This window comes from Plasmopara halstedii (genome assembly GCF_900000015.1).
Source record: "Plasmopara halstedii genome assembly, contig: Scaffold_292, whole genome shotgun sequence".
Classification (NCBI taxonomy): Eukaryota; Oomycota; class Peronosporomycetes; order Peronosporales; family Peronosporaceae; genus Plasmopara; species Plasmopara halstedii.
Window position 1 is genome coordinate 727,504 of NW_020187213.1, and position 13,376 is coordinate 740,879.

The following is a 13,376-nucleotide window of genomic DNA, read 5'->3' on the forward strand; positions in this document are numbered from 1 at the left end:
ATACTAAACTATTTTTGAAGGAAGGATCCACAACTTCCAGACGCGAAATTCTGTAAAAAACTATTATCCAGCGGTATGCTGCCAATCACAATAAATCTGTCTGGTCAGTTCAATTCTTTCTCTGGGTAGCAAACCTTCATCGCTGTTTTGCTTTAGGAAGAGTTCATTGAGTTTTGACGTGCGTTCTTTAGGGATTTTTTTTTTCAAATAGCCATTTACAATCAACCCAACGTCAAGCGTAGCATCAGCCCTGATCTAGAATCAATCACCGGTGGAACAATATTACGATGCTACACCTCTTTGCATTTATTTTACACAGCTTGTCGTTAGAATTGGTCACATCCACAAAGAGCGGCATCTTCGTAGGAACGCCACGAACTATTGGCTTTCGGCGTGAGCCGATAGCTAGTATAAGAAACAATTTCTTTAATCAATTCGTGATACTGAACTCTGTCCGTGACAAAAGTATGGGCATTCAAGACTAGACAAGGTTTAGTAGCCACGGCATAGCTCCGAATAGTGCGCTTGATGAACCGTCGGAAAGTACGCGTTAGATAGAGCTCGAGCTAGATGAGATACTTTATAAAGGGGTGGATATGGCGCGCTAACTCATTATACAAACATTCAACGTGTATGCAAAAAGGGCACTTCAATGACCAGTAGGCTTCGCTTAAGCTACCATTAAAGCATCAGCCACAGATTGAGGCTTATTTATCACGACAGCCACAATCCTCATACCTTCGGAAACCCTGCGATTGAAAGGGATCATCTTCAAATATTACACTTAATTTTTGATCTCAGGCTTTTTGCTCACCACAGAAAGTTTTCATTAAAGTTAATGGTTTACCCACAGAAATTTTTCATCAAAGTTAAATTTTTATTCACAGAAATTTTCTCGTACCCTAGATTCCAACTGGGTAAGCTATAAATGAAAACCTATAAACTGTAAAACTTCACTGTATTTCAATCGTATTTGCTTCATTCCTTGAGAAAAAATGATATGGACTTTAAATGTATCGAGTCGTGCCCATACGACCTCGTCCTTCTCATATAACTGAGCAAAAGTGCTGGGTGTGCTTCAAGTAGTAATTGTTGAATACTTCCTCGTGTTCCTCATTCTGTACCAAACTTTTATCATCGTCTTCCAGAATTTAGTACTGGAAGATACATTTTTTGCAGTCTAAAATGCAAACTCAATAAACTTCTTTCTGTGTTCTCAAACCTACAAATTTCATCTCTTATGACTTTTTTTCTCCAATTACAACATAGAAAGCGGTTCTTTATGCGCTTTCTTCCCGAAAGCTGAGAAAGAGTCAGAATACATTCAGTGAGTATGACATCAAGAGCATAGTAACAACAAGGATGTTCAAGCTCTAGTGGGCAGTTTATTTATGATGAACCCACGCAATATGCAAATCGCAAGAGAAGAGCCAACCGAATTTTTTGCAGGTAGACAGGTAGGTTGGTAAAGTGCATTTGAAGAAAAATCATGTAAACCGCTCTTCTCCTGGAAGTTCTTAGCATTTGTCCTGAAATTTTGTAATTTACTAGAAACAGTAAGTACTTTTCCAGCTATGCGGAGAAAAGTATCTTAAAGTGCAAGTGCCAAAAGGTGATTTGAAGCAACTATTACTAACAAGATGAGTGCAGCCAAAAGGAAAGAGCGAGACTTGAAGCTGTGAGCTGCCAACACTCATATTACTTGAGAGCAACCTTTTTGACCTGTTTTTCTGCGCCCGTCGTATCAGGTTTTAAACATACTGATAATTTTTGTTTGCATATCATTACACCTTTTTAAAGATGGAGGTAAAAACGTACGCCCTACGACTAGGAAAAACACTTATGTGGACTGTAGAATGCGAATTATCATGGTCGAATGTTTAGCCAAAGGGTTGCCACCCTTTTGCTCGCTTCCCACATTGGTATATGGGCTGTCATTTTTTTTGATAATTTTGCTGCATTTTTCTATTCATCAGAGGAACAAATTTATCCAGTTCGGCCTGCGCATAAATTCATCTTTTGTCAAGATCACGTTGATGCGATAAAAAAGGCGGTACGATATGCCATGCTGAAAGCCTATAAAAAAACTGCCCAGAGTCTGTGATGAGCAAGTAGATACTCCAGATGCACAAAGTTCACAGATCTTGGGTTACTGTTGCCAGTTTCATTAGCTGAATGGGACTGGATAAGGCAGCGCTATCCACTACGAGCGGTCCGCAATTTCGTTTTTTTCTTACAAACTTGTCTATAGGTCTCTTAGACACGAAATGGAAACATGGTGCATTCTAGTTAACGGGGATGGCGACGAGATGCCATGTAACACGGTTACACCAGAACATGTTTATCTGTTGCAGCCTAAAGCAGCAACAAAATTCCAGGCTGTCAAACGGTTTGATGAGTTTTGTGGTTGTGTATCCTCTAATTCAGATCGCCAATTTTTTATCCTTCTTTAAGACACCTAAAGCAACTGCTTACCCTTGGTTCTTGAAGGGCTTTGTTCTGATGATGTCTCGGTTGTAGAAAAGGAGTCTTATAGTATTTCAAGTATTTGCTTTTTTTCAGCGGCTACGTTGGCACATGGAGGGTCACCAAGAAGGGAGAATGATCGACATTGCTCAGACCAAAAATGGAATAATTACAACCTGGCCAAAACATTAACACTTGCACTACGGCAGAAATCGATACCTCAAAAGCGAGTGGTATCTACAAATGTGGTTAAGGACGCGACAGTTATTTTGATTGGGAGGTTGTGCACGACAAGGCGACACATTCTTGGTGTTAATGCTAAATCCTAGCTTCACAATCGGGCGGACTTCATGCGTTTGCTTGGAAGCATCTGGGTAACATGTCCAGATTGGAAAGGAAGCCACATATTTTTTCAGGCTTGAATTGAAAATCTTCAAACCGCTGAATGCGCGACCTTAAAATGCGCAATTGAGCTTCGGCAGTCAAACAAGCAAGAATACCAGTTAAGTATTGGTGAGGCTTGTTTGAGTAATTCTTTCAAATGAATACTAGCCTCAAGTTTTGTTTTGCTCGTAAGATTGAATTTTTATATACCGCATTCATTGTGTAACTGATGTTCATAATGTAACATCTACGAAGATCTCAGCATTCATGACGCTGTATTTGGAATCTTTCCTCAGACTGTTCACCATAACACACAAACAGTTGGATGATGTCGCTTCTTCCCCATATGCATCGTGCGACAAGCAAAAATCTGGTCTACATAATTTTTGATGATGAAGCCTCGACGTGAGGTCGAAGTATGCCCGACTTTTGCCTCATGAATATTTCCAAAAGTCTGATGTCATAGCATCCGATAGATGTTAAGGGATTAGCGTTTGACAAAAAAGCCCTCAAAAGGTGACTTAAGCGCGAAGAAACAGAAACAATCCTATAACACCCCTTACTCATTTTTCATATACATACGACATAATGCGCAAGCTATCTAAGTTGTAGTATCTGTGCATGAGCTTAATGGTTTCATGATAGTGCTGCAATGTTGATATATTTAGCTCAGATATTGTGAGGACTCCGCCTGACAGTAATTCCGTGACAAAGCCCTAAAAGTAGTGTAAAACATGATCTGAAGCCTTGTACCGTATATTTGCGTGGCTTGAATGTCAAAATCAAGCACTTAGTTACAAGATAATTACTGTGCTACAGGCTTCTGTCTTTAATTCATTTTGTTCGTACATATCAGACTCGCTTAGAAAAAACGCTTCAGTAAGGGGAAACTTTAACGCGAAACAAGAAGAAAAACTGCTCGTCGCCTCATCGCGCTTGGGAAGGCACGACATTTGTCCAACAACTCAGCGGCATCCGTTGATGTTGTTGTCTGTAGTATTAATTGGACTGACTTGAACACTGGTAAATTCTAATGATAGCCATCATAATACAAACTGAACAAAATCAATACATACAAACAGCATCTTACATGTGAAAACAGACCGCGCGACATATGTTTTGCACACATTGCTGCTAAGCGTTAGAGCTAGTCAGGTTGGGTGTCAAAATGAAGTCACAAATACTCAGACAAAATATACAAAACGTTTTGAGAGCCAGTGCAGCCAGATGGAGTAGAGGATAGTGACAGGTGCTCAATCAGCTTTCTTGCACAATCATTTGCCTTATCCCGATACCTGGACTGTGCTTTTCCCTTCTGATTGGTATGTATCTACCGTATCTGCTAGATGTGACAGGTGGGTATTTGAGATATCAAAACTACTTATTCTAAAACAAAAGTAGTTTTCTGTGAGGCCAAAGTCTGTGCTTAATATATGCTGCCACAAGATATTTTAGCTCGTTTCATGATGATTTTCACGACCAACGATCGTATATCCCGCAAAGTCGTAAGGATAGACATGACCGATATAGACATCTCGCTGGCGAATAAACAACATTACGTACGTGCCAATATAACTTTTACGCCACAGATGTTCTTTTAAATTTCTATAAAATAGCCGGAATTTGTAATCGGATTAGACAATCAAAGCGGTTCTCACTATTCATTAATTGGCTTTTCTGTTTGAAACCGCCGACTGATCAAGCTCCAATTTTGGCCATGAACAATAATCACCAGCACGTCATGATCGGTATACAAACCAACAATATGGCAACGGGACAAGATTTCCACTAGCACACGATTTAGCAGGTGCTCAAGATTTGCGAAAAAGTTTTAAGTTTCATTGTATTAAATCTTGAAGATACCACATAAGGTGTGTGGACAGAGTCACGGCAGTGTAAAAAGAAAGCCTTAAAGGCTTTGCTTGTGGGCCGTACCTTTGAATGCAGGAAAATGCAGACTTAGCTCGGCACTTTACCAACGCACCTTTGCGGCTGTAATGTGAAGCAGACTTGCGGACCTTATTTTTTGAAGTGCTGACACTGTACAGTTTACTGTACAATTGGATGTTCTTTCTGAACTCTGTTGAGTACATTATAAAATGATTTTTTGAGGGCTTAAATCGTCATCTCGGCAATTGCTGAATCACTGAGAAAAATGCACAAACTAGAGACATACAAATACTAGCATTGTGACGTGGACAATAGCTTGAGGGAACAGCAAAATTCGCTCTGTAAGGTTATTTATTCTCTTTTATTTACAAGTGTTTCTTCTGGGTGATAAAGTTACATTCCGCTTGAGCTGCTTGTAAAATCTCCCAATAGATTTGTGTGGTCGCCTTTTTTTGCTGCACTATCTCGAAATTCGCATTTAGTACGACCGATTCCAATTCCCCCACATCCAGTGTAGATCGACGCGCGTCGGCACTCTTCGTTTCCTTTTGCTGCCCTTGTGCTTCCGTCGCCGTTGGGCTTTTGTCCATTGCCTCTGATTTGGTGACGATTAGTTTCATTGTAGCGAGTGAAGAGAGTAGCAAAAATCCACATGACCACTCGCACACAAGACACAACACCGTCCAAGGGTGAGACGTCTTTACTCTCAAGCCAGCTGACACCTGATCAAGGTAGCAATACACCCTTGCGTACGGTTGCAGAAGACAGTAAGAAGATAGAACAGGTATCAGGATCCCCATCTACTACTGAGCAACGCTGCGTCCTCTGTGGATTGGAAACCAGCACACCCATCCGCTTGGTACGCTGCAAGAACTGCAGTAACCATTACCATGCACATTGTGCTAACCTTTCGCTTCCACCTCAAGATGGGAATCTTTTTTGTCGTCATTCATGTTATGCAACATATGCCAAGAAACAGCAGACCAAAGGTCCTGTCTTTCGAAGTGGCGACTTTCCTCTACTGGCGACACAGATACAAAGTGTTCTGCAGGAAAAGTCCGATCGATTGCAACTACGACGACAGTATCCTATACAAAAAGTTATGAGCTCTTCTGGACGTGGCCGCGGACGTGGAAGAGGGAAAGGTCGTGGTCGAGGAAGAGGTCGAGGTCGAGGACGAGCAATAGGAATCAAGCGGATGATGCAAGAAGACTCTGCGGATGAAGACAGTATTGGCCAGCTTCGCTCAACACCGACTAATGGAAAGCAGGTTGACAGCAGCACAGAATCCAATGACATCAATTCTTATCCATCTCAAAACTCAACGTATCCTGTGGACAATGATCAGATGACACCGCGCGGCAGTGCGAATACAAGTAATAGCTCGCGTCTTAAACCTGAGGAGCACATCCCCCCGTCATCAACAACATCCCCTGCTGCTCGCTGGCCGTTGCGAGGTTTCGATGGAGAGCAAGGTAGTCACTTTCGCATGGCACCTCAATCAAACCTACCACCGTCTTCAACGATGCAAATGGCACGTCAAGGTCACGTCGAGTATTCTGGACCTCCAGCTTCCAACCAATTCAGTAACGATAATTCTCGTCCTCGTCACGAGTTTTCGTCACCTCACTTTCCGATCGCAAACACGCACCAAACACAGGAAATTTCTCGCTCCGGTCTGATGACGCAACAATTTCACGGAAGTCGTCCGATGGGCCATGTACCGCTTGCACAAAGTAATCAGCGAATGACATCAAGTATGCACTTACCGCAGCAAAAAGGCCAGCCATTACTCCAACGTGAATTTGGTACTCCATATCGTAGTGAAGCAGCTGATTTGGCATTATCGTCAGGCTCTTATAATTTAAATTCAAGAAATCGCGTGGTACAAAATTTTAAGAGTGCAAGTGATGGAATTCAAAGCCAAGTTGCATCCCAGCCTCCTTCACAACTTCCTCTTCGCCGCCATGCACCTAATATTCCGTGGCGTAACCCATCGACGTTTCCAGCAGAGATTTACGAGCGATTCCGCTGCCACTCGGATGATGCAAATCATGTGTTTCGGATCGATCTTTCGCCGGTGTTTATAGAAAAGACTATCAAGCTGTACCAAGGAGAAATTGACTTTTTTTTTCGATGCTTCGAGTCACCAGATGTAAGCTTGGTGGTTAAAGGTATGGGAAGCGAGTTAAATCAGTATATTTGGGCTTGGCCGTTTATTCTCGAGTGCTGCGGGAATGATACGCACTTTGCTTTCGACCACTTTCAATTTAGGCGAAATAGTGAGACGGATATACCGGAGCTGGCTTTTGTCGGAAAATTGCAGTTGTCCATGGCCTCTTTTAACTCGTATCTGGAGAAGTATTTATCAAATGTACCCGGAAAGGACGTTGTGGTACTGGAGGACCATGTCACGAAAAAGACGATTACAATTGTGGCCTCCGACAATATTATTGCTCTGAATAATTTGGTTTTGGCTAAGTATTGCGCACAGGCATGTTATTTATCCACGTGTGAAAACGGCTGCATCTGATCATGTTGTGCTTTTTACAGCTTTATAACGACCTCATCAAGGGTTTTCAATGGGATGTTTTCGCTGGTGGCATCCACTGCTTGTTGCAATATCTGCCTCAGAGTAGCTGGCATGACAAATTTTCAAGTCCACGACTACATTTCAACTTTCCTGGGGCGCGGGGCTCATTAGCTGATCCTGGCAACGGTACCACTGATACTGCATATCAGGTTTGTACCGCAAGAGGGCATTGAAGATTCGTTTTGTGCAATAACAGTGTTTTCGGTGATGTGTAGGTGCTTGTAGGATCTCTGGAGCTAGTCATTTTTGAGCGTTTTGAGCCGCAATTCAGAGCCGATTTCGACATTATCTTACACAGATCAGGATACGATGCATCAAGAAAAACTATGCTTTTGGATGCCCATCTTCGTGCTCTAAGGTATGATTACGACACGCTCATTCTTCAGATGCTCATGACTTGTATCTGATTGTTGTGAGCATCCATTACAGATCAGCAGGCTTTGCATTTTCAACTGTGCTATTACAAGAAGGAGAATTTGTTCATGTCAACAAGGTGCGTTTAAAGCGTCTTTTGGATGAAAAATTTGCCCTAATATCACGCGCTGGTTTACGTTTGGTCGTTCAGGGCCGTCAACATTTCTGGCGTGTCGTCGAGAAAGATAGCACCAATAGATCGGTCAATGCCCCGTGTGTCTTTCTTTCGTGGGAGTGGGTGTATCAGGGTGTTTCCCAACGCGGTATTTCTACAGAGTGCTGGGTATGATTTGAAATTTTTCTTGTTTACCGTAGTCGTCAATCCCTCCTGATCTTTTTGGTCTAAATGTTTTTAAGTTTGCCATGAAGAACGCGAGTATGTGTCCCGATGGATGGGTATTTGACCCACGCCGTGCGATTGTGGAAGCTGCCAAGGTGCGCAGCTTCTTTCATGTCTGTTATCAAGTAGTGACAGGATCGGTTTGTGTTTGGCATTGACGCAGTGTGGAGTAGCAATCGTGCGCACTGGACAATTCTTACGCTCTGCGCTGACGTCGGGACGTTCACGCACCTCCCAGCTGCTATCGTTTGCTACATCGCCAGCACCTATTGATCGTGGAGTTGTAGCGCAGCGCCAAGCTCAGATGGTTCTTTTTCTGGAATCGATACTACCATGTCTCGACGCGATTGTCGAAGAGGCCTATGAATTGGGTTTATCAAGCACAGATGATAGCGAAGAGTTCCGCAATGTGTTCGACGATGAAGGCATGTGGCGCACAGTAGACGCTGATTTGCATGATCCACCCACGGACACGTCTGAAAACTATGTGTGCGGTATCTGCCAACGAGAGATCACCAACTTATACAAGCAATGCCTTGGCTGTACAGTTTACTCTCGTCGATGCCGACCTAACATGGCGTATCCCATTTTTCGTATATGCCTTCGATGTCACTCACAGCCGGAACAACACCATTTTAAGCCACGTGCCATCGCTACATATTACGACAAAATATTGAGTTCAGAGGGTCACACAGGTATTCTGCCGTCCACGCGCCGGTATCAGTCTGTGCGCAGCTATTTTAAATGTCGATGTGTACCGTCGCTTCGCTGTGCTCATTGTGGGGGGTGCGAATCCTGCAGCTGCCTGTGTCACACGCTGTTCCAAACTCGGTATCGCTTTACTGCTCCTGGTAAGTCATTTTATGCGATTGTATCATTCGAATGTAATTATTCATGTTTGGAACTCTAAATTCTCAGCAAATTTGGAAAGGTTGCGAGCTGATGTGGACGCTGTCGTCAAATACCATCAGCAGCAACTGCTACAGCATCAACAGCGCTAGTGTAAAAAGACTTGATACTGTTCAATACACCTTTGCCAACTCAAGTCGGTATTTGTGCAGAGTGGAGTGGCTTTATAGAATCAGAATAGGTATATCTTGAAAAGTAACAGTAAAGTGAAGATATTAGTCCATTATTACGGTCTTGTGCTAAAATATGGTGAATTGATCGGTCAGGAGTTAATTGCTCAACCTTTTGCAATGTGTCAAGCGAACACTTTTGACGACACGTTTAAGGCATTTCAGCGGCAAATTGTTAGCGTAGCAGAAACAAAACATGTCGAATTGCTATCAAAAGTGATGCGACATGTTAGACAGCCTTATTATAAAAGCTCGGAAGATAGAATTAGCTTTTTATGTGTATGTAAGATTGTTGAACGATGAAGTGTAGAATATCTTGTTCGATTTTCGTATCTTTGTTTCAGTATCATCTTCTTAACGGGGTGCAATAAAAACGCAACAAAACTAGGATAGAAGTGCGCAACAGTAAAATTAATACGAAACAGACAGACAATACAGCAACCATAAGAGTCAATAAATGTAATACTAAAATTTGCCGAGCTCCTTAACTTCCTCATTTATCTACATAGCGTATTACTTAAGTGAGGAAGCCTTGCATACCCTGATAGTTTATTAACGGTTGATTCTTGCATCAGCTGCTACCGATTAATTGTGTATGATAACAGCTCTCTTTGTGAAGCTATTGGAATTAAGTATCGATGTGAAACTCGTTAAAAATCTCTTGTCACAAATGCCGGTTATGGGACTAGATGTATATTGCCGCCCACGTAAATATTGGATCGTTTTGCTGACGGTCTGTTGTTAGAAGTGTCGCTTCATGCCTTGCTTCATTCCTTTCTACGAGCGCGCGAAACTTGGTTATGCATTCAAGAACGCAACGACCATTAATCCTGTACAGCACATCTTGCTCGCTTCATTCGATTTTGTGGCATCATGAAGGGTTTTGTAGTTGATGCATAACGGATTTTTTTACTTACAGTTATAAATCATCAAATCGTAAAGTGTGTTTAAATATCCCAACGCAACGCAAGTGGGTAGTAGCTCTATCAGACCTCCATATACGATCATTTGACGGCAGATTTACGCTTTTCGTTACGAGAGCCGTGTTATTCCAACTTTTCAGCAGGCATCCCGTAAGTCATATGATAAAAATCAAATCATGTCCGAATCGCGCTGAGGTTGTTATCTTGCTATTCGCATTGACTTCGAAGCTATCAAGGTTGCCGACTTGTTAGACTTGTTGTACCTAAATGTTTGCCTTGCACTAGTCATTGAAATGACTCAATTGCAGCGATAGCCAGCGCCCGAACGCGGTCCAATTTAAAAATGTTCATGTATGCGTTCGTTATTCTGCCTTAAATGGAGTCGATGACCAAAATTTCGCCTCAATCGCTCATACCTAACTCCAAAACTTGAAAGTAGATCATCGTGAGCGCCTTCACCACACTTATCGCGTGCATTATCCAATCAGCAGAGAATTCACAAAAAAGGAATTTCAATCTTCTTGCCAGTGGATTCGAATCGATTATGGATCTTTTAAGTCATTCCACTGATCATACATACATGATCATGAGTGATAAAGTGAAAGTATATATATGCTGTCTACGATGTATGCTGTATTAATTTTGCTCTCAGGCATGTAAACGTCAAACCGGTTCTTATGCAGTTGTAAAAAAGGGGCCCAGCTGAAAAATCGTATATTTCCCAGCTCCAAATCTCACGTCAGTGAAAGAATTAATTCCGAAAAACACAACAAACCATCTAGCAAAATGATAAGGACTTTTGATGCATGACACGCATTTAGCGACATGGAATGCGACGTAAAGGTTTTTAAGAATGAATGCTCTCACTATTACTGTCGTGTTGAATAATTCTAATGTTCATTGGGCGTGGCGTTCGAGCCGTTCTCTTTGCGATTGCTAGCGCGTTTCGTGTCGACAAAGCTTTGGCGCTGTGCGAGGCGCACAACAACCCCACTGCACTTGGTTGCACTAATTCAGTATTCGACAACCGAGTCTTAATAAGGTTGTAGGATAAAAAAAAGCTGTTTGACTATCTGTCCTGAGGACGACTAGACACGCTTATTATGATGCTTATTTAAGTGGGTCGCGAGGGGATACCTTAACTGACTACCTAAGGATCGTATACGTTAACCGCTCCCCTTGAGGCGCTAGCTAAATGAAAGTGCACGGGTGAGACACAACCATGAATTTAAACAGGCGTTGGTGAGAGCGTAACAGCCTCTTTTTTGACGTCACACCCGTTCGAAGATTCTCCATACGATAGTACCTTCCCTCTCCCCTCAAGCTGGAAGTGAAAGGAAGAGATATACTCGCTACGCTACCGAGCAGCGCCATGGTACCCGCAGAGGTTATATCTGCGGCAATACCAATAATTTGCACTCCTTCTCTCTGTTTATTGAAATATAGGAAGCGTTAAGATCAAATACACGGTAGACTGGCAAACGCTTGGTGGGAAATGGTCGATTTCCAGTAGGAGCAGAGTTGCCCACTGGGAATGAGCTGACGTGATTGTTCTTTGCAGCAGTTGAGAGCAATAGATTCCCCGAATAAAGCTGCACTCCCTAATTATATAGCTCAGAGTTGTTGGCTGTCTAGGAGCGCCGCACACTTACGTCCGAAACGTGATGCTTGGAATAGCAGGCAATGTGGAAAGGCTTTAAAATTGCCAAAAATGGAAACGGATACGATATCCGTGGGCCTTGTGAAGGGTACCCTGGACAAGAGTCGAAGGATTTTTGAACCTTTTTGCAAATGTTGAAGATTTTGGCAGCGTGGAATATTGTCTGTCCTTAGACCTATTTATAATTGCACTCTCTTCCTCCTGAACGCAATCATTCACGGATCGAGCAAAAGTTTGTGCGAGACACCTTTGTCATTCTGTACTGATGATCTATTTATCCGTATCAACTAGAAAAAATAGCGCTTTTTGGCGCGAACATGAAGCTAAATTAGATTTGGTTCAGGTCATTGGTTGTTTAAAATAACTAACAATAACTTTCTGAGTGCGTTGAGCAAAGTTTGGAAGGCACAAGCGGCAAGTAGCTGCTGTCTCGGATATGACGATTTTCATAAAAAATTATCTTTGGTGAGATAATTTTTTATGAAAATCAAGTAGATCGCAGCTGTACACTGAGGTCTCCAAAGAAATTAATTAGTAGTAGGATGTATTCAAGCAACAACGTGTCGTAATCTTCTAAGCAAGATCCCTTCCCGGTGAGAATAGGCATATGCAAGCCGCAACTATAAGAACCACACCCTAAAGATTTAAAAATGATCCATTTTTGGTGCCATATTACGGTACTTACTAAAGTGTGGCGCACCAGCCGTGCAGAATACTAAAGATGCATGAATATATGGCGAGAAAGTTTAAGTTTTGACGATGAAGCGACCATGGTAGTCCTAGGGGCAAGATGTTTCTCCCGCATCCCAGGCTATTTCATTGAGCCCAAATGCTATCATTAGAGATGTTTGCATTGGACTCCAAACCGGCAAAATACCTATTTGGTACGCTTTGTTGTAACGGTAGGAATGAGCTCATCATCCGTTGTGGATAAGTCTGTCGTTGAGGATACTTGTAAATGTCTTAGTGTGAGGAATTGAAACATTATCCCCACGATTCGATTTTTTAGTTTTTGCTAGATGATCGACTTGATGTGATGCGGAGAATTTCACTGAGCAGGAAGTCCCCAAATTGAGGAGTGTTTCATATATTCGACCTAGTTTTTGAAATTGACCTGGCTGCCGACAAATCGCGTCATACGTCAATGAACCTCAAGATAGTAAAGTATACGATTCCTTTTGTGCAAAGAACAAATTAGCAAGAAAATTTCCATTCAAAGCCGACATTCTGTTCCAGAAGGATATCGGTAACCGTCGAGCCGCGCATGCTTCGAAAAGGCCAATTGTACCCACTATTCCGGCGCAATCAGCGATTCTTTAAGAGGAATAGCTGATACAAAGCATAGTCGTTTGCACGTTGTTCGTTGCTCTTGAACAAGCTGATGATCATCAGCTAATTATTAGAAATAATGATGTATATGTCAATGTGGTGGATACTCTGAGAGCGTTGCTCTAAAAATAGCTGGCAATGCTTTGGGCTTTGGGGATTGTCAAACGCGCCAGAGATTCTTAGTAGGGATGGGGACGTTAAGGGACGGGAAGTTCCCGTAAAAAAAATTTGATCCCATCGTTACGTTAAGTTTACGTTAAGGACGTTAACTTTGGAACATCTGTATTATGTGAGCCAC

General features: G+C 42.3%; 3 protein-coding genes across 3 annotated transcripts; 2 read left to right on the forward strand and 1 right to left on the reverse strand.

Moving 5' to 3' along the window:
- Window positions 1–5,392: 5,392 nt before the first annotated feature.
- PHALS_05979 (hypothetical protein F444_08978) lies at window positions 5,393–9,088 on the forward strand (the record flags this gene model as incomplete). The annotated part of the gene is made up of 11 exons (XM_024723312.1): window positions 5,393–5,524; window positions 5,584–5,599; window positions 5,667–7,234; window positions 7,294–7,482; window positions 7,549–7,691; window positions 7,763–7,826; window positions 7,899–8,030; window positions 8,105–8,182; window positions 8,251–8,576; window positions 8,889–8,938; window positions 9,006–9,088. 11 exons carry the CDS (start codon window positions 5,393–5,395, stop codon window positions 9,086–9,088), a joined length of 2,781 nt encoding a protein of 926 aa, XP_024574302.1.
- Window positions 9,089–11,772: 2,684 nt separating this feature from the next.
- Window positions 11,773–12,040, forward strand: PHALS_05980 (uncharacterized protein; the record flags this gene model as incomplete). Its single annotated transcript, XM_024723313.1, has 2 exons — window positions 11,773–11,837; window positions 11,923–12,040. The coding sequence occupies 2 exons, from the start codon at window positions 11,773–11,775 to the stop codon at window positions 12,038–12,040; spliced, it is 183 nt and encodes a 60-aa protein (XP_024574303.1).
- A 196-nt stretch (window positions 12,041–12,236) lies between these two features.
- PHALS_05981 (uncharacterized protein) lies at window positions 12,237–12,670 on the reverse strand (the record flags this gene model as incomplete). Its single annotated transcript, XM_024723315.1, has 3 exons — window positions 12,237–12,369; window positions 12,435–12,560; window positions 12,627–12,670. 3 exons carry the CDS (start codon window positions 12,668–12,670, stop codon window positions 12,237–12,239), a joined length of 303 nt encoding a protein of 100 aa, XP_024574304.1.
- Between the last annotated feature and the right edge of the window lie 706 nt (window positions 12,671–13,376).